Source organism: Panthera onca, chromosome B3 (genome assembly GCF_046562875.1).
Source record: "Panthera onca isolate mPanOnc1 chromosome B3, mPanOnc1 haplotype 2, whole genome shotgun sequence".
In the NCBI taxonomy this organism is placed as follows: Eukaryota; Metazoa; Chordata; class Mammalia; order Carnivora; family Felidae; genus Panthera; species Panthera onca.
In genome coordinates, this window is record NC_138344.1 from 113,417,688 (window position 1) to 113,439,399 (window position 21,712).

General features: G+C 42.5%; 1 protein-coding gene across 4 annotated transcripts in view; it reads left to right on the forward strand.

Moving 5' to 3' along the window:
• The window catches only part of RAD51B (RAD51 paralog B), a 641,492-nt gene that overhangs the window by 391,340 nt on the left and 228,440 nt on the right, over window positions 1-21,712 (forward strand). For all 4 annotated transcript variants that reach the window (XM_081795951.1, XM_081795950.1, XM_060620127.2 and 1 more), the window contains one exon: window positions 19,789-19,885. In XM_081795951.1, coding sequence (XP_081652077.1) covers window positions 19,789-19,885 — 97 coding nt within the window. The remainder of the gene's footprint in view (window positions 1-19,788; window positions 19,886-21,712) is intronic.

A 21,712-nucleotide genomic window follows, 5' to 3' on the forward strand; every position in this document is an offset into this window, starting at 1 on the left:
CTCTCCTCACTCACTAACCTCCAGCCAGCCTGGTCTTCTTTGGGTTCTTAAAGCTTGTTTCTCCCTCAGAACCTTAAAACTAGACTCTTCTGCCTCAGTGTGTGCCCTGAACTCTGTGTTACCCTAGAGTTGTTGCTCAGATCTCAGCCCAGATGTCCTCTCTCAGACAAGACTTCCCTGACCATCCTATCAGTAACCCCACACACAATATTTTATTTCCTCATGTTACTCATCATAATCTGAAATTGGCTGGCTCATCTCCTGGTTTCCTTGTATAGCATTGGACTCTGAGTAGTGTGTACACTCACTCCACAGTGCACACACAGGCTTTATTTGTCCTGTTCTTTGTTATTCCGGAACTTAGAGCAGTGCCTGTCACCCAGTGGCTGCTCAATAAACATAACATGTGGACTCGGTGAGGGATGGAATCTGACATTATTTACCTCTCTCAGCTTTTCCTTCTCTCTGTCTCTGTTTCTCTCTCATTTATTTTGCAGAACCTGCATCATGAAAAGCAGGGTGACCTAATGCTGGACCACAGGCCTTGGGTCAGAGCCCTGTCTTTACCTGTTCACTTGATCCAGAGCTGAGGGAGGGGCCAAGATGGCAGAACAGCATCAAGGTTTTTTTTTTGTTTTTTTTTTTTTTTTGCGTCAATTGATCCAAAGCTTCTGGTCTCGCACAACTGCCAATTTGAAACAGCTGTTATAGAACCACTCTCTCTTCCTGTTGGTCAATAAGTAAATCAGAGAAATTTCAAATAATCTGTAATACTTTTCTAACATTCACTCTGCTAATACCTTTCAACCCTTTCAGCCTTCCATTACTGAATGGCTTCCTCAGTTCCTTTACCCTGTGAGGCACCCTGCAATCTAGCCCAATATGAGAGAAGCCATGTAAGCTCTATATATTGCTGAGCCTTCAGATATGGCCAGAGAAATGTGCTTGTGAAGAGAAAGAGGAAGATGGTTCACCCAGGGACTATTTATGGAGGAGGCCGAGTACCAAAATCAAGTGCGTAGCTTTAGCCATTTCTTATCAGAAAGTCTGGACTAGAAAGATGAGTTCTCAGGATTTTCCTGAGAAAGGAATTCTATTTTTATTTGGATTTTGAGAGATTATCTCTGTAACTTCCCACAGTCAGAGGCTGAACTCCTGGATGACCCTCGCAGTATAATGAGCAGGATGGCCTAGGCCTTGTGTACTCATGGAAAGTGCAACATAGCTTGCCTTGTTGGTTTTTCTGGAGATATCACATTTGGGTTACAGGGGTTCAGCCAGTCTTTGGTTGTCACGCAGAGCAGTTTTATGGGAATAGTTGTATAATGCTAACATCTGTAGACTGAGAGCTTGACTGCTGGGAAAGACCGTGTATCTTGGGAGCTAATTCTTGGTAAATAAAATATTCAGCACTTCCCCCACCCTTGCCTGGGCACAGGCACCATTCCATCTACCATTTCCATCTGTATTGGTGGATGAGCTATGTGCATATTTTCTTATCACCTTGCAGTATACATTTTTGGCAAATTAAAGAGCAAAGCAAAGACCCTTGGCCTTTTAACTTTTCTGCTTTCTTGGTATTTCCACATGCGATAGAATATTAAAAGGTTAGAGGATTTCTCTTTCAAGATTTCTGATGAGGAGATACAGACTGACTGATAGCCACATGCCTGCTGTCCTCAGTTTCAAGTCTATATTCCTATTTCTCCTTTTCCATGACGCCTCTCTTGCCCACTCTGTTTAAAATGTCAACCTGTTGCCACACATTATACCAAATCCCTTTACTCTAATTTGTTTCCTGTAGAAATGATCACTTTTGACATACCATGTAACTTACCACATTTTGTATTCATTGTCTGCCTTCCCCTGGTAGAATACAGACTCCACAGGGTGAGGATTTCTTGCTCTTTTATTTGCATTGTATGCCTAAGTGCCTAGAACAGTGCCTGGTGCATAATTAAACCTTTGGTAAATATTCCTTGAATAAATGAGCCAACATCCCAGTGACAGGAGAACTAATATAGTGTAGTGATAAAAAACTTGGGCTTTGGAGTCAAATGATCCTGGATTTAAATCTCAGCTTTGCCACTTAGCAGCTGTATGTCTTTAGAAAGTGAATTAACCTCGGGGCACCTGGATGGCTCAGTCAGTTGAGGGTCGGACTTCGGCTCAGGTCATGATCTCATGGTTTGTGAGTTGAAGCCCCGTGTCAGGCTCTGTGCTGACAGCTCAGAGCCTGGAGCCCACTTCAGATTCTGTTTCCCTCTTTCTCTACCCCTCCCCCACTTATACTCTGTCTCTCTCTCTCTCTCAAAAATAAACATTAAAAATTTTTTAAGAAAGTGAATTAACCTCTCTGAGCCTCAGTTTTCTCATCTGTAAAATAGGGATTTTAGCACTGATCTTGCTGGTGTGTTGTATGCTATCAAAAGAGATAGCATAGCATGGTGACCAAGAGGCAAGACTTTGCATTCTAGTAAATCTGGGGTCTGGGCTTTAGCTTCAAGTTCTGGTTCTTCCATGACCTTTTGCTGTATTTGTGAACTCTGTAAACTCACTTTCTTTGCCTTTAAAATGGGTATAATACTATGCCCTGAAAAATAGGACAGTGATCAGAATTAAAGAGAGGTAATCCAAAGTAGGGCTTAGCAGACTAACCAGCTCATAGTAAGGGATCAATTAATTTGGACTCTTCTGGGAACAGTGATGATAATTTTGAAGTTAGGCTCATTGCTCATACAGAGTAACTGCTTAATAAATGGTATGTTTGAAAAAAGAACAATATTAGGACTTTGGGAACCTCCTAAATTAATGTCACCGTTTTTCTCGAATTCTCTCTTCTCCAGGGGAGGTAAAGCAAATACCTGTTATCTCTCTGAGATATTTGTTTCACCTTGAAAATTGAATGATGAACAATTTTTATGTGCCATACTCCTTCCTTTGTTCCAAAATAAGACAGTTCTGTTATGATTTCAGGGGTTATTTTTGAATTTTGGAGGACTGAGTTGCCACAGGGGCTCTGCCCCACCAGGTCATCATTAGGCGGACTTTATGTAACTTGGGTGTTTAGTCAGCTTGTTCAGAACTAATGAAGTTGGCTCTAGAAGCTGTGGTTTGGGGAGATTGTGATAGCTCAGGGTTTCCATTGGCTTCCACTTCCTTCTGTGAGAGATGCTTCTTCCCCCTTCTGCTCATTTGCTGTGTGAGTCTCAGCAAGACATTTCACCTCAATCAGACCTTCTAACTGTATGGCCCAGGTATGAATCCATGCTCTGTCTTGTTGTGCCCTGGCCAAGTTACTCAACTTCACTGTACCTTATTCTCCACCTTTGTAAATAGGTAGGTAGGTAGGTAGGTAGGTAGGTAGATAGACAGATAGACAGACAAATAAAAAAAGGAATGGTCCTACACTACAGGGTTTTGTGAGGATTGAATGAGCTATTACATGTAAAGAGTACTTTAAAAGTACTCAATGATGTTTATTATTATGTCATTTACTAAAAAAATAAAATAATCCGGTACTGTAATATTTTAAGTTTATGAACACTTTCTATATTTTGAAAGCTCAGGAACCTCAGCTTCTGTTGGGGTCTCGAAAGCACGTGGTGAAGAATATCTTTGCTTGAAAAGAGCCACCAGGTGTCCACTGTGTCTTAAAGAGGTGATCAAATGCAGTGCCTCTCAGTTCATGCAAGGAGGGAGATGATAGGGATCAACAGGGTTGTTGTGAGGATCCTCAGAGCGGCGTGGGGAAGACCCTGAGGTCAGGGCAGCCCCTTGGGAGGAAGCTGCCACCCCAGTCAGGAAGGTCTCACAAGGTGGATTTTAACTGGTGATCTGGCCTGAGCCAAATTTCAGCCCAGAGCTTATCACATTCAGGTGGACCTGCCCCTGTTCATGGTCCCAAAGCTCCCAGACCAGACTGAGCTATAAATTGTTAATTTGACAATGAGAAAGCTGTTCTGTGCACTGGATAGGCACGCTGGTCTAACTAGCACATTTCCCTTTCAAAGCAAGTTACATGTGGAAGCAAATTATCGGAAGGTTACTTGGTTAAGTATGGAGTCAATAATATGGGAGCTACGTGATTTGGATGTTGACGGTGGGTGTCTGTTAGCCTGCTGCCTCTATCTCCGCGGCCCAGATCTACCTGCCAGGTGGTCCATGTGCTCACCTGAGTCATCAGAGCCCCCTGACAGACCTAGTCAGGTTTTGAATCCACACAGCCATCATTTGCCTCTCTGGGTATCCTTTATATATATTAGTTTTTGGCTAACTTCCTCCTCACATGTTTCTGGTGCGTTTTCTTAATGTAAATTTTATTTTTCATCAAAGTAAGGCATGTATATTGTTATATAAATCTAATAATACTTAAACCAAAAAACAGCATTTCCCTGCCCCAAATCTGCTTCTCGAACCCTTTGATTCCTACTCTCTGGGAGCAGCCATTTTCAAATTGCTGAGTTGTTGATTCTGCTAGTTACCTCCCCATTTCTTTCTTTTTTTTTTAATGTTTTATTTTACTTTTGAGAGAGAAAGAGACAGAGTGTGAGCGGGGAAGGGGCAGAGAGAGAGGGAGACGCAGAATGTGAAGCAGGCTCCAAGCTGTCAGCACAGAGTCTGATGCAGGGTTCGAACCCATGAGCTGCGAGATCATGACCTGAGCCAAAGTCAGGTGCTTAACTGACTGAGCCACCCAGGCACCCCTACCTCCCTATTTCTAAATGATATGCATGAATTGCTATTTCTTGATGTTTTTATTGAAGATGATTCTATGAAAGATGACCATTGAATCCCCATCCTCCCTTTCAGTTTCACTTTTCGCTTCTTTCCGGTGTGGGCTTATCTTAATATTTAGTTAAAACCATATTTAACGTTTATGTTGTGCCAATGTAAGTATTCATGGAGAGCTACAAAATGTACCATGATTATGTTACCTCCTTTCTTTCTCCTTCCTTCATCCCTCCCCCCCCCCCCCCCCTCCTTTCCTTTCTTCCTTCCTTCTATTTTTTAATTTCCCTTTGGGACATACTTCTCCGCCCATTCTCCATCTTTAAATTAATAAGGGCATTTGAAACCTTAACTGCCGTACCTTCACCACACCTAACAAAATTAACAAGTCATTAATGTCATCCAATACCTAGCCTCTATTCAAATTTCCCTGATTGTCTCAAAGATGTCCTTTTACAGTTGGTTAATTTGAATAAGGACCTAAATAAAGCTCACAAATTATACTTGGTTGTTATATTCCCTAGTATTCTTTTGTTCTATAATAGCACCCCCTCTACCCCTCTTTTGTTTGTGACATTGATTTGTTGGAGAAATTGGATGTAGAGTGCTACACATTCTAGATTTGGTAGATGGTTTCCTCATAGTGTTGTTTAAATTGTTCTTCTGTATCCTATAAATGAGTGGTTATTGGATTAGGGCTTAGATTTTTTAAGTAAAAATATTCTATAGGTGGTGCTGTTTACTTCCTATTTTATCATGTCACAAGACAATAATGTCTTGTTGTACCACCTTTAATGGTGATTAAATTGATTAGTGGGTTCAGATGATGGCATCTGATCATTCTGTTGCCAAGTTCCTTGTCAACTTTTCACCTAATCCATTGATGATCATTACCCAGATCCATCATTTTATGGGGTACATATTCTGTCCTTTCATTGTGCAATTCAGTTCTGAGCCAGTAAGTGCTGATTACCTAGTTTGACTCCAGTTTAACTCTAAGTACTACCAAATAGCTGACTGAATTTACATGAAAGTAATATGCTGGTGTGTTACATTGATTAATGTTTTTATGTGAACCTCTAGTTGAGCTTTGCTGTTGGCTTAGAAAACAGAAACAGAAAAGTGGAAAGCTTTCTTGTCAGTCATGTTGAAAAGTAACTGGCAGAGAAAAAAAATTTTTTAAGAAGTGGAACAAATTAGAAAACTCTGCTTTAGTTTCTAATGCCTCCTTTCTCCAGGGTGGGAAAACTCTGCAGTCTAAAGGGGTCTTCTTTGCCTGTGAAAGAATTGGAGGGAAGCTACCAGAATGGACACAGAACACACAGTCATTTGAGGACTTTTTGATTGCTGTTGTGTTTTAGTTTTCACTCCCCTAATTGCTAAGAAGTCTTTCATAAAGATTTTCCCTAAACCCTGCTGCATATGAATTAGGGCTTTTCCTTTCCTCTGTATCGGGACTGGTGCCCTTTGATGCATTTTAGCAGAATTTAGCTTCTAAATACAATTTGAAACATACATATGTGCATGCACACACTCACGATTCTCTCAATTGACATTATTATTACCTGCCCTGTAGGAGCCAAATTCAGTGGCAGGATGGAACTATGGAGGCACCTTCCACCTCCTTCTTGCAAGGCCCTAGTGTCTCTTGGCTGGGGAGCATTTTTCCATGCTTTTTAAAGACCTGTTTGGATTAAAATGAATTCCTGGTGTAAATGCCTGGTCTGTTATTGATACAGGTTGGTTACCTTTGTAGTGCCTTCCAGTATTCCAGAATTTAAGTCCTCCTCTAAAATACTCTGTAGTTCAAATTCTCATAATATCGGGGCCTCTTCTGCCATTTATAAAAACCTTCCACATAACTTTCAATGACTAAATTGCACCCTTATTTCAAGGCCCAGATCAAATGACACTTTCCCTGGGTCCCCCAGTGAGAAGCCATCTCTTCCCATCTTCTAGACTCCAGTGGCTCCCTCTTTTCATCCTCTTATGACAAGGATTGTTTGCTCCCTTTCATTACAGTTTGTTTCCATACTCATGTTGCTTCTCCCTTTTAACAGAAAAATATCAGTCTTGTCTTTGTTTTGTTTTGACCATGACTAGTATGTAATAAATATTTTATCAGCATTTTAAATTGTAAAAATTGAATAAAATGACTTGAGTAATTTTATTTTGTCAGATATCCAGCTTCTATTTCAGTTATGCTTCAAATATCTACAGGGGACTCTGTCAGTCAGATGTAGGGCCAGATATTCTATTTCAGAAGAGGGAGGAAAAAATGCGTAGAGGAATTAACCTGGAATTTGGAGTCAGAAGACTAGATTCAACACCCATCTCAATCACTCCAGAGTCACTGCTTTAGAGTAGTTGCTGTGTTACTGGGTGCCCTCCCTGGTAGTCTGAAGATCTGTAGCAAAAGTCAGGTAAGACAATCTAAGATCTAGCTCATTAGAAAGAAGGAAGGGGAGAAAAGACTGTGTGGATTTATGAGTAGCAGTGGATGGTACAGGGATGGAGTCTTGGGCTCTCACAGCCCTTCATCATGGTGCTGGCTGGGGAAAAGAGGTCCAGGAGGGATTCCACTCTATAGCTGTGTTGGGAAGGATGAGTGTACAAAACTCATGGGGGTGCTCATTAGAAAGAAGATGGTGAGGGTTGGGGAGGGAAGCCATAAATATACACTTTACTCTTTAATCCCTTGCAGTCTTGCCCAAACCTACCAGTCCCAGATACAGCTTTTTCGCACTTCTTGCTTCCACTGTCCTCTCTTAGGAACTACTTGGCTGAAATAATAAATGGGGACTTCTATTTAACTTCTAATAAACACAACCAGCGCTTGAATAGCTTCACATTAGTAACAGAGGACCACCTTCAGGGAGAGCATAGAGATTCTAACACTACTGATAGTTACCTCTGTAGAGAGAGGAAATAAAACCAAGATCCCGCTGTTTTGGGCATCACAGCTTCGCAAGTGGCTTCTCCTTGTTTCAGAAAGACATTGAGACCCAGCTTTCACATGGAAGTTATTCCTTAACCATCAGTCTGCCTCCCTGTGGGAGGTGCACTCTCCTTCAGGATCTAAGAGTATAAAGAGCATGGGATCTGGAGTCAGTAGGCCTGAGTTTGGGTCCATTTATGTGCCATAGTAAACTTTAGGCTACTCACTTTTCCTCTCTGATGTGGAAAGAGGTGTAATACCTACCTTTTCACTAGATGATAAGGAGGTTCAGATGAGCTTTTGTATTTGTATATGTGTGTGTATATAGCCCCTTCATTTTTCTGAAGCAACATAGGGAATGCTTCCCTATTACCAAGTTATTTCAAAAGCTACATCTTGCTATGGGTGAGAATCGGAGCCATGTTGTGGTCTAATGGCTCTTCTGCTTACTAGTGTGAGCAGTTCCCTCCACCTCTTGGCACCTTGCTTTTGTCTCTTGTGAAATGGTCAAGAATATCAGATGTCCAGAGAAGGAAGTTATTTGAGGTAGAAAATGTGCAAGGTAGGCTCTATAGGACTGGTGAGTTACCATGACGCTGTCTCCACTACTACCTATTTCATTTCTTCCAGCAGCATTTAGAATACCACAGTAGTTTTCCAGATGCCGTGCTTGAACGTGGTGTGTCTGGTTGAAAGAAGTGATTTTGGAGTCACATAGATGTGGCTGCTAGCTGCAAGCTATGCAAGTTACAGAATAACTTTATCCCAAAAGTGGAAGAATAATGTCACCTACTGCCTAAGGTTGCAATAAGGATGAAAGGAGGCTATGTAAATAAGGCATTGGGCATACTGTTTGGCACCCGCTGGCTACTCAATAAGTATTAGTTTTCTTCCCTTGGGCTACATTTGGCTCTACAGATTTTAACTTGATCAAATCACATTTATTACAAGTTCCAAATAAGGCATAGGTACTTTAATCTTAGGGTGCTAAGGGACCGTCAGGTTGGGATGAAGGGCAGAGGGAGACAGTTAAGTTTGTTTCTTAACTAACAATAGTGGTATCTCACCTCCTTGCCCTGGTTCTGAGCCTGCTGAGTCACTGTTGCAGCCCCTTACCCCCATGATCTCTGGCTGTGCCATGGAATACAGCAAAGCCCACAAGAAACCAGCACTAATAAATGGCAGATCATTTTGAGGGATTTTTGTTTGCGTTCCTATGCTTGGTCCCCTGGTGAGATAGGAAACCTTTAATAAGACTTTTCCTAAATGATGCTGCATGTGAAATGTGGATTTTTTTTTCCCTCTCTGTTCTCCTAACAAATGACCATTTCATGAGGTTTCCTTTCATTTTTTTTTTCTTCTTCTTTCCTGCTTCTCGGTACATTCCACAAAGAGCTTATTCCTCTGCTGGTTACTGATTGATGGTTCTACTCTGTGTGCCCTTTAATTTTGCAATAAACCAACAAGGAGTTGAGACCACAAACTTAAAGAGAATTGACTTATTTATTTGACTGGATTCACTGGAGTAACAGGCAGATTTAGTCATTTCAGTGTGGTCCTGGGGAGGGCAGGAGGAGTCCGTGAGCAGGAAGGCTGTGCTGTAAATAACCAGACAGAGAAGAGCTTCCTTGTTCTCCTGTTCCAAAGCAGCTGGGCATTCGTTTTGCAGTGGCTATCCCTTTCCAGGCCTGGATGGGATCAAGAAGTCTTCCACAAGACTTGTCCACAGCTCCAGGATTCTGAATTCAGTGGGACTTCAGATTGCAGAAATGGAAAGCCACCACCCACAGGTCCCACGTTCCTTTTTTTCAAAGGGGATCATGGTGATGCCCCTTAAATGACTGCAGGCGTGGCTGCACACCTACCCGGGTCACCAGTCCTTCCAGGCCTGGCCTCTTGGCTGGATGATGTCAAGAACCAAGAATAAACCTCTGCCCCAACTACCTACATCCCTGCTGGGTCTTCACCATAAGACCAGGGCCTCCACCACAGTGCACCAGCACTAATACCTTTTGTGAATCAATTACCAACCATGTGAAGAAGCAATTGATTCACCATCGTGTGGTGTAGCCAGTCTGCAAAGAAATGCAAACACTGCAAGTTGGAAAGCAAGAACACACTTTTTGAGTGGTCGCATGGATCCTAAGTAAACTAAAGATAGCCCTTTTAGGGTATTTAAAAACACAGATACCATTATCATTAATATTTAAGGATTGCAGCATACCCAGTGCTGTTCTCTGTGAGTTTAAGCGGAGCTGGAAAGATAACTGCCCGAATGGAATTTGTCCCAGCTGTGAGCTCCTTGCCCAGATCCCAGTGTTGTTTGTGGCTCTACCTCATTTAACCAGCTAGCTGCCTGTTCTCGTTCTGCTCTCATGTGGCAACCTTTCTTCTGAAACTCTTGTCATCACATTTTAGCAGAAGTGAAAATATTAGCAGAAGGTTCATGGCCAAGACAGAAATAGAATCCAGGAGCCTGTGTCTTTTCTTTTGCCATACCTGCTGGAGCATGGTTCCTCCCTGGACTGAAGACTCAGTGTTTCCAGCTCTACCAAACGGCATTCTAACAGCCGGCTGCTGAAAGTTTGTCTTACTCTTAAACATTTGGTACAGTTTTCCTTTAATGTGATTTTGCATTAAATAATATGGCACTTGGTCAGTCTGATGCCAGCAAATGCCATGCACTGAAGAAATGGATCAACAAATGTCCATGAGGCTGTGAATTTTCCTGTCAAGAACATTTTGTGTGGAAGAACCAGCATGCACTAGAGGTCCAGACAGACCTAGTGTGAATCTGGCTCTTCTGTGTGCTAGCTACGTAGTCTCAGAAAATTGCTCAATGTCTCTGAACCTCAGTTTCCTCATCTTCAAAATTATGATAATAATGTTTGCCTCATTGAGGTGTGAGGATGAAATGAGCTAATGTATGTAAAGCACTTGGTACAGGGTTGTATCCACAGGAAGCAGACATTAGTTTCCTCCCTTCTCCCTTCCCGCTTTTAGAATGGGGATAGGAAGGCAAAAACACGTGAAATCTCAGAACATTTACACTGTAGGTAGAGAGGTAAGAATAACATGTGACATAGAGAAAAAAATCCTCGTACCGAATTACTTGGTACCGATTCTAAAATGGGAGCATTAGGAACTGAGAGATCAGTTAGTTGCAGAGAGCATGGTTGGGAAAGACTTCATGGAAGAGGTGGGATTTGAACTGGCTCTGCAAAGATGGAAGCGTGAAGAAGAGTGAAGAAGGACATTTCAGCCTGGGGCACTTGGCATGGGGATGAGAGCTGGAGTGAGTGAACCAGGAGAAACAGAGAGATAGAGTGAGGATGTCATAAACCTCAGTGTTCCCACTGGAAAAACTGGCGTGGGTAGATTAATAAGTAAAAAGCTAATAGTTGTTAGGCACCTGCTAGGTATTAGGCACTGTCTTAAGTGCTTTCTGTGCTAACTCATTTATCCTCACAACAGGTACAATTGTTATCTCATTACACCGTTGAAGAAAGTGAGGCACAGAGAGATTAAGTAATCTACCTGAAATGATACAGCTGGGTGGTGGTGGAGCTGAGACAGAGACCCTGGGAGGTCTGGTTCAAGAGCCCACCCTCCTAGCATACAACAGCAGCTTCAGTTACTGCCCAGCTTCCCTCATGAGGTAGTGAGGATCAACTGAGACCATTCTGTGAACATCCTCTGAAAAATATAAAGCATCAGGGGTGCCAGGGTGGCTCAGTAGGTTAAGCGTCACACTCTTGATTTCAGCTCAGGTCATGATCTTGCGGTTCCTGAGTTCAAACCCCACATCGGGCTGTTCACTGGCAGTGTGGAGCGTGCTTGAGATTCTCTCTCTCTCTGCCCCTCCTCTGCTCTCTCTCTCTCTCTCTAAATAAACAATTTTTTAAAAATCTAAGAGAAATAAAGCATCACACACACATGAAATGCTGCCATTATTCTTGTTAATGACATTAGATGAGAGGTGAACATCAAGATAGGCAACACAAAATGAGGAAGGAAAAAATTATAGGATAGCACTTCTCTGCAGTTATATTTAGCAGCTCATGTCCCTCACCATCCCCTCTAGCAACTCAGAGGCCTGACAAAACCTCACACTTCCTCTTAGGACAGCACTCTGGGGGGCCATTCCCAAGCCACCAGGGTACACATTGGAGATTCTAAAAGCCTATTTGTCATCTGGCATTGGGGCTTGTGCCTTGAGTATGATTTGCCCTTGGCCAGGACATCATTTTATGGGCCTGTAGCACATGATTGGGAGCTGGCTTGTTAGTGACTGTGATCAAAGATCTCCACTCCAAGGGCATTGCCATGGAGGGAGGCCCGTCCTCACTCATTATGTAAATATTTAGCCATTTTAATGTATTTGTTCTGGCCATTCTTCTTCTGTCTCTCTTATGTTGACTCTGTTTAATTGTAGGTTATTATTGTTTGTGTATGTTGATGTCATTTATTTAAGTATGGACACAAACGGATAGCTTCAGCTCCCAACTCCCTGCCCCCCTTATAAAAAACACGCCTTACACAATATCCCTTCTATGAGGATATCAAATAGTTTTTGTTCAAAGGCGTATCTGATGAGGCTGCTATCTAGGATATTTGTTCTTAGGCAGATGTTTTGACCTCCTTTTGAACAGGTTGTGAATGACCTTTGCTCTCATTTTATGCTACAGATTCACTTTGGAGATAGAATACATCTCCAATACATGAATGCAATGCACCCAGTTACTGAGTTTGGAGAGCTCTTGGAATGCCATTTGCCTTAGTGGCCTAGAAATACAGAAGTCAGATTAGTGTTGGCTCATCCTCCTTTGGAGGCTTCTCAGAGGTGGGGTGGAAGTCAGTGGCCCCTCTGGGCTTCAGCTCCTCCCTACTTAAGCCACTATAAGAATGGCTGGGGCTGGAGTATAGCAGAGTTGGTGTTTATCAGACTGGACTCCCCCAAGAGCTGTATTTTCAGACCCCTGGGAGCAAGTGACTCAACACAACTATTTTCTTGATCTCAAATGAGTCTCAGGAGGGGAAATCAGTCAATAGCAGCCGCCTGTGATGGACTGATCATGAAGCTGTGTCTTTCTAACCCTCCTTGCAAATAAAAAGAGGGGAATCCCCAGAGCCCAGGCGTACACGTGAATAGAAAGCACCATCAAGTAACAAAAACACCTAAAAAGGTCAGCAGAAACTCAGGGGGCTGTTGGAAATTCACCTCCCCTGCCTTTCTGTGGTGCTCAGTGGGCAGTAATGGAGTGGGCGAGGACAACCAAACAAACCACGCAAAAGCGACTTGGCCACAAGAAATACATGGTGCAGTGAAGGCTGGTAGGAAGGTTTCTTCCACATCTGTGAACCTCAGAGTCATCCAGCAATTGGCCTTGTCCATTTCCAAGCCCCAGCTGGCCAGAGGCCTATTTGATCCCATGCTAATGGCAAAATTTCATACAGTTGGAGAGTGCACCTTTAGAAGCCACTGTGAACACACTGTCGCAGTTCACCGATGGTGCATGTTATTTCCTGCAACAACCCTGAGATCACTGACAGGATGTCGCCAAGGTTGGGCTGCAGGTGGAAACAGCACACCAGGCTGCTGTTTGTGGCCTCATTACAACTGTCACCCCATTTGAGACCCGGAACCAGCATGTGTTAACCTCAGCCCCATCAGAGCCAGTGGAACAGCATGTTGACAGTGGAACCATAGCTTTTCACGCCTACACAGTAGCCGCCAGCCCAGTTTCCACTGCATTCCCTCGCATGTGTACCCCTGGAGAAGTAGGCCAAAAAGAAACCCACCCTACAGTGCTACAGTTTTCTTGGATGTTTATTTTGACCAAATGGCAGGCACAGTTTTACTTCAATGCATTTCCTCTGAACTCAGTGGTCTAGACAATGGCTAACATGAGACAGAAACAGTATTATTATCAATCTCTGTATGATTGAGTGTGTGTTTGTGCAAAGCTGTGGAGATTCATTTCTCTTCATCGATGTGGCCTCATACTGAGCCAATATCTTCATCAGGGACTCTCCTACCTGAGGGACTCTCCTACTAAACAGTGTTTCTTGAGCATCGCCTGTGAATTCCACAGTGAAACCTACAACAGATTTTCCTCCAGGTCCATAATAAGAGGTTTGAATTTTTATCGAGATTTGAAAGTATTCTCACCATAAATGCAAAATTATTTGAAGTTGTGTCCCTCATTTTTTTTTCCTCCTCTCTTCCTCAGCCACTGCCAATTGGTTCTGTGTAAAACAGATTTCTTAAGGGTAGATGATGAGAAACAATGATAAGGTGGAATTTTAAGTATAACACTCATCCTAACGCAAATTGAAATGTATAACATTTTGGGGGCACCTGGATGGCTCAGTTGATTAAGCGTCTGACTCTGGATTTCAGTTCAGGTCACGATCTTGCGGTTCATGAGTTTGAGCTTGTAGGTCTCTGTGCTGACGGCACGGAGCCTACCTGGGATTCTCTTTCTCTCCCTCTCTCTCTGCTCCTCCCCTACTCATGTGCGTTCTCTCTCTCTCTCTCCCCCCCCCCAAAATAAATAAATAAATAAAACTTAAAAAAATAGATTTAAGAAATGTATGACATTTTTCATAGCAGCCTGCTACATTTAAAGCCATTCATTATACATTTTTTTCTTGACATCTATTATGGACCCAACACTTTTTAGGTATAGAGAGGTTAGGAGCATTTTCCAGAATTGCACAGCAGACTAGCGACACAGCCAGAAATAAAAGGCAGGCTGCCTGACTCCCACAACAGTGTTTTCTTCAAGTCAAATTGAAGTTTGGTCCTTTTGCCACAAATATTTTGAAAGGAAAATCCCCCACAGCCTTTCAGATTTTCCCAGAGAACAATTGTAATGCAGACCTTCAAGCAGGCTGGAATACTAAAACCTTATCAGTTCTTTATTCTAGAACTGACAGTTGATATTTATTTTCTGGGCTGAAGCTAAAGAAAAAAATGATTATTTTTTCATAGTGGAATGATTGATAATTTCCCAGAGCTTGGCAAAATTAAGCCAGGGAATAGTAAAACCAGATCTGTGATGCTCAAACTCCAACGGTATTTGGTCTGACTTTTCCTCACAACAAATACGGGGTATCTCTTTTCAATGCTGGAAGCGACAGGAAGGAGTTGGGATGGGGAGCTGTCAGGGAAGAAGCATGAGTCTGTGAGTGTGGGCCTCTAGGCATGCCCTTGTGGGCGCTTACCCTGTCCCTGCACTGCACCCAGAGCTCCCCACCACCCCTCCTGTCCTCCCCCACTTTCCTACCCCCACCCCATTTCCCTCTCACTCCCTGCTTCTAGGCAGCAGATGGGTTGGGGCAGACACTGTCATGGTTGGGAAGCAAGAGGAGAGTTTGGTGAAAACCACTCCAGGGCCTTTCTCTCAAGCCTTGGTGATGAAAGGACTCAATGAACCTTAACAATTTCTCACAGGAAAATTCCGGCCTCTGTCTTCTTAAAAGCAGGACATTCAGCGACCCTTAAACAGAGCCAGGATTAAAACCCAGAATTTTTCTGACTTATCCAAGACCTATAGTTTAGGTAGAAAGGCTCGAGCACTGTCCTATCTGGCAATTAGGATCATTTTAGATACCAAAAATAACAGTTTAAGAAAGTGTACCTTGGGCAGATAGACCATTTTCAATGCAAACAGAAGAAAAACTTAAACCATGCCTTCAGAGCCTCTGAAAAGCAGAGCTCTGTCATTTTGAGAGTGCAAGGTTTGGCGACAGGTAGGCAGTTTGTGAGCACAGCCAGCCCACGGCCTCTGTCTCTGTTGCTTGGATGATGCCCTTTCTCTGGCTGGCCAGGGTATCTGGTGCACTGCCTATTTGCCTAGACAAACAGGAATATCAGGACAATCACTGCACCTAGCCCCACAGGCCCAATTAAAGTGATTTTGAAACTTGTCTGAATCTCTGTGTTAGATTGTAGCAGGTTTCTGCCAGAGAGTGGGTGGGAGGAAGAAGTGGGTGTTTTTATGGGCATAGAAATGCCCCAGAGGTGCCTCATGATTCCTCCAGACCAGCCTCCCCCTTAAACTCCTGCACACAGACCTGGGTTTCATGAAGAGCTTTAGATTCCAGGCCTTCTGTGGGCCTCGGAAATGACAGCCACGTGCATCTGGGGCCACTGAAAATCATGAAGAAGAGAGGCAGAATTCCGCTCAGATCACCTCAAATGCTTGACACTTTGGTGGAAGCTGAAGTTATTTACCTACTTCACTTAGGGTTATTTCATAGCATTCGAATCCAAAAGGACTCTTGTCACAAGATTGGGCTTGTTACAGTGTAGGACTGATAATCTTGTAATTTCTGGACACTAAAAATAATGAACAAAGGAACCTAAGGTCTGGAGAAGTCACTTGTCCTCGGGTCTGAGCTGAGCGTTCTCTCTCCTCTCCTCTGCATGTTGCTGCCTTAGGAGGGAGAGTGGCAGGAGGCCTGCACACCCCTCTTATCTATGCTATTGATCTCAGGCAGGTGACTCTAGTTCACCTTGGAGAAAGTGGGGATTACAAATTTTGCCTCTCACCTGCCCCCACAGAAAGTTGAATGAGGGCATGTGCCATATACTTAGCTCTTTAAAAAAATCTGACTTGTAAATACTGAGTTATTGTTTTGTTGAAAACGAGCCTTTCTTCTGCTATTCTATCCCCAACTGACCATAAATCCATTTTTCGTCACCTTCCAAGAGTCAAATAAAAGGAGCTTCTTTTGGCCTTTGGATCTGACAGTTCTCCACCCTGATTGTTCCAGGGCTGTCTTATTTTCTCTTCTGTCCCCCATTTTCCAGTACTCACCATGGGCTAGAATATACTAAATGGCTACTCCTGGAGTCCCCAGCAGAAATACTTCTAATAGTTCACTGTCAGGTGGATCAGACTAGACACACAGTGGCCCCTGAGGTAGAATGTATTCTGGACCAGGAGCAGGGGGTGTGAGGAGGGTGTAAGGATGAAATAAAACATGAAAAATATAAATAAAAAGGAAGGTACCAGTTATTAAAAGATAACTAAAGACAATCATGAGGACTAACATTTAACCATTTACCTTTGGTCAGGCACTAATGCTGGGGACCTTATATGCATTATCCAGTGTAATGAAACCCTGTGAGTTCAGAATTATCATACCAGAGAGGTTATGAGACTTGTCCAATGTCATACGGCTAGTAAGTGGTAGAACCCAGGGTCTGAACTCCGGTCTGACTCTCAAGCGCTAACCCTACTACTGTGCAAACTGCAGTCACACAAATATAGTACCAAGCATCAGAAGCCCCAAGCTTTCCAATGGAGCAAAGCAGCGGGAAAGCCCTTCTGAAGTGTCAGAACAAATTTTCAGAAACCAGATAGTGTTAAGACTCTGTTTATAAACTGTAGTAGTATTTTATAAGTTATTTTAAGAGTGTAGTTTTCAAGTCTCCAGATTGCCTCAGAGGACAACATGTCTATAGGCTTCTGCCCAAGTCATGATTATTTGTAATTGATGCTATTTGAAAATGTTTCCATTCTATCATTTTACTGAACACAGGTTTAGAAAACCACAACAATTTAGTAAGATGGTGTGATTAGCAAACCCCTGAGTTTGGTTGCTATGTATCCTTTCAGTGATTTTGCTTTCTGATGCACAATTTAAAAAAAAAAAAAAAAAAAAAAAAAAAGAGGATTATTAGCAAAACCCCCTAGGAGCTGATTCTCTTGCCATTGGAGAGTGAAATGTTTTCTCTTCCATCTAGTCTTCCATTGGGAGTGTAAATTGGAGTGAGTGCCTTCTGAGGGACGTCTGCAGTTTGGTTTTTGGTTCCGCAGAATAGAACTTAATAGTTGGGTATACAAAACCATCATCTCAGGACAAGTTTCCATTATAGTGGAATGGTAATGAAATTGAGGGGAAAAATGAACTGAATATTTTGGTAAATGGCTTGTCTTTTAACTTACAAGTTTCTAGAGAAGACATATGGTGCCTTTACCTCTTTATTTTCTCCTGTATATATGGTAACCTGCCTTGGAAGGTAAGTATTCAATATATATATTTTTTTCATATTACTATTGCCATATCATTAGAGTTATTTCATTTTCACCAAACCATCTTATAGAAGAATCCTCTAAAAAAAGTAGAGCTTACCTATTTTTATCTCTCGGAAGCTTCACATTTTAAAAAACTAGGGCGGACAGATACAGTGTTTTGCTCATTGGTAAATAAAACACATGGTATTTTCAGTATCTTATTGACCTGCCTTTAAATAACTGTTATTTTTCTTGCTGGTATTTTAACATAAATTCTTAGCAGTTGAATAAAACTTAAGAAGGACTAAGGATTGGTAGAAACGATCAAGTACTGAAGTATACCCTAATGTAGAAAAATTGTAATTCAGTGTTCTCACATTAGATCCAGTCGTTTGAAGCACGCGGCATTTACTAACTTATTAACCTATATAACAACAATATATGGCTTCCATTTATTGAATATTTACTATGTGCCGGACATTATGTTAGGTACCTCACATTGATTATCTCACTTCATTCTGGTAAAAATTCTATAAGATAGGTGTGATTTTTACCTATGAATAAATGAAGCTCAAAAGTTTAAGTAACTTTCCCAAGGTGCACAGTGTCAGAGTCAGAATTTGAACCCAGTTTTATTAAACTCCAGAGCATATGCCTTATATAATAAAGAGAGAAATGGACTTCATTTTTATTCATACTCCTAAAAATGAACATTTGTTCTTGAAAGAGCAGGCTGTGATTTGACTATATAAAGCCATTGTAACTGAAGGCATATAGTATGTGATTCTCACCAGTCCAGATGAAAAGAGGCAATAGAGAAGAATATGAAGACAAGGTTAGCAAATACTCAGCAGAAGGCTGCACTGTCTGATCATCGCTACAGCATAGCTAGAGACCCACAAGCCTAGCTGACACAACAAAGACCTTGGAAAGGTCGTCTTTGCTAATAGAGTACTTCATTTCTTTGCCTGACCTTGCCATCATGCTCCACCTCTCAGCCCTCAATTAAACTGCCATTGGTATAGGATTTATAATGTGGCCCTGGTTCGTTCAAGAGACAGTGACAGAGGTGTGGCTGAGAAGCTGGACAATAAAGAATAGAGACAGTTTCCATTTCTGTTCAAATTAGGGTGGCAACAAAATCATAGCTGACCCTCAGGACAGACCAAGACAGTCCAACGAGATGCTTATTCCAGATACTAAATGCCTAGTACCCTTTTCAGAAGGGAGGTTTCCTCTGAGTGACCAGGATGCTCACGGTGTTTACGCATCATGGGAACAAAATCTTGAGAAATGATTGTGGCGTGAGTCATGTTGTAATGTTCCAGGAGAGAATCTGTAGTGTATTCTTCCTTCAGGGTTCTAAGCAATATAGTAAACTTTATAAGTGAAGATTTTTCAGGAAAAGAATGGTTTCTTGGCTGAATCAAGTGCCACTGTGTGGCAGTGGATCATATGGATTTGAAATGTCATGAGCCTTATTTTGCGTAGGTAGGATTATATTAATTTGTGTTTTAAATACATAGTGAGATTGGAAGTTTTTTGTTGGCGTTCAATGAATTTAAAAGAACAGTGTTGTTCCTTTACAGATGAATCTTATTACAGTTTCACAAATTTGGAAATAAAACTCTGACCTTGAGTTAATAAGGAAGACGCTGTAGGCATTCAAATTTTAAATTACCGCTTTTATTTAGCACTAGCAATGTCTTGGGTTGTGGATATAATCCTAAAAATTGAAGTTTGACAAAATGTGTTCCTATGCATCTTAATTCTCTCTGGGTAGACTTCTGTTACTTAGCTAATATGACAGCACCTCTCAGTCCCAATTTACTCAGCATTGAGAAAGAATTGATTGGTGGTTTAAGCTCTAAAAGAAGCGTGTTTCCCGTTTTCTGTGTTTTCAGTGACCTATAGGTTTTGCTAGATATTCTGGCCTAAAGATAAAACTGATGAAAGTCGGAGCTGGGGTTTTCCTACCTGTGTGCTTATCAGTCCTCCCCTGAACCACAGTCTGTCTTTTGAGAGCTCTAATAATTAATTTGCTCTCTTTCTTCTCTCTTCCCCCACCTTCTCCCTGTCTGTTCACAGGTTATCTTGACGAATCAAATTACAACGCATCTAAGTGGAGCCCTAGCTTCCCAGGCAGACCTGGTGTCTCCAGCTGATGATTTGTCCCTGTCTGAAGGTAAGGGATCTGTCCTAGAGGGGCTGAAATCTGACACTGACGTACAGTCCCACGGCCTCTCCTCTCTGCCCCATGTTGCGCGGGGAGATTGGGCTAACAGGCCCTGACCAGTGAACCTGGCCAGAGCCTGGAGGTTTAGCTTAGCCAACTTTCCTGGCATCCAGTCCCTTCTATTTGGAGAGTCTCTTGCCCTGTCTCCAGAGGCGAGCTCCCCTTTTCATCTGAGTGAAGCACCCTCATAGACATCCATCACCTCTACTTTGAGCCTTGTCACAGCTCCGTAGGTTGCTTTGGGTCCTTAGTATGAGGGCTGGCAAACTGCTGAGTGGCTTGGTTTTTGAGATTGATGCTCACAGGTTGGCTTTCCTGGTGGTCCCATGGCAATGTAGCCTTTTGCTGGTGCTGGGTGCTTTGGGACTGGCTGAAAGTGTATACCGGCATCATGTGCTGGAGATGGGGCATTCCCAACCAGCTTTACAGAAAGATTAAGAAAAACTCTCCACGTCGGTAAATCTGCAAACTTTTCTCCACCCTCCCATGCTAGCAAAGGTCAGGCTGGCTATGGTTTACGTAGCAAGGGGAATTACACCACTGAGCCAGTGGGTGGTTTCTAGTTTTATTGAAAGTTCTTATGTGACATTTTGGAGCTCTGCTGGTTGTGGGCTGGATAAATGTGCATTAGCTGTGACAGATCCCTCTGCGCTTCCATTTTCTGCGAAGTCTTCACGAGGGAGCAGATGGGACTTGCAGGCCTGGTGAGGCTCCTGACTTCCAGGTGGTCTTGCATGGATTGGCCGCAGTTTACCATCTCGAGAATTGGAAGGACCACAGCCCTTGCTTCTAGGTGTTTTTCAGAGTGAAAACTAATTACTTGGGGGCAGCTGGGTGGCTCAGTCAGTTAAGCGTGACTCTTGATCTCGGCTCAGGTCATGATATCATGGTTCATGAGATCAAGCTCCGAGTGGGGCTCGTCTGTGAGGAGCCTGCTTGGGATTCTCTGTCTTCCTCTCTCTCTCTCCCTCCCTCCACTCACACACACTCTCTCTCTCTCTCTCAAAATAAATAAATAAACATTAAAAAAAACCTAATTACTTATTTTTTAAAGTTGTAAAATGCCCTGTGTCCCCTATTTCCACATTCAGTGATGTTTCATCTCTCCCCCCATCACCTGGACCGAAAACCCGAATTGTTTACTCTTCTTCCCTCCCTGTACTCCTGTCATCTAGTCTTCTTGGCTCTTCTTTCCAGATAATATTTTTTCCTCTGTCCCCTGTTCTTTGTAAATTTTTTTAAAAATGTTTATGGATAGTATACATTATTTTTAAATAGGCTCCATGCCCAGTGTGGGGCTTGAACTCATGACCCTGAGATCAAGAGTTGCATGCTGTACTGACTGAGCCAGCCAGGCACCTCTTCTTTGTAATTTGCATTGTGATCAGCTGACTTATTAAACTCACAGTTAGATTATTTTTATAGATCCCAAAATGGCCTCCCAACTCTAGCCTCGCTACCAGTTCCATTCTGCCATCACCAAATTAAACTCTCCGAATCTGGCTTCCTTTTACTGTGTCACTTTCCTACTCGGAAATCTTGGAGTTGTTTTAGCTCATTTCCTGAGAATGGGCTAAAATCAAGAAGTCACTTTTAAAATATTCAGGAATTTGTGGTTTGTTAGCTTGAAATCAGCCAGGGTGGAAGGATTTACACCATGGGAATCAGCACATGCTAAAAATCAGGATTTTTTTGCTTTTCTTTTCTTTTGTGTGGATCAGTTTCCAAAATACCACTAGAGATGGTTAATGCTTCCTTACCCCTCACAGTCTGCCC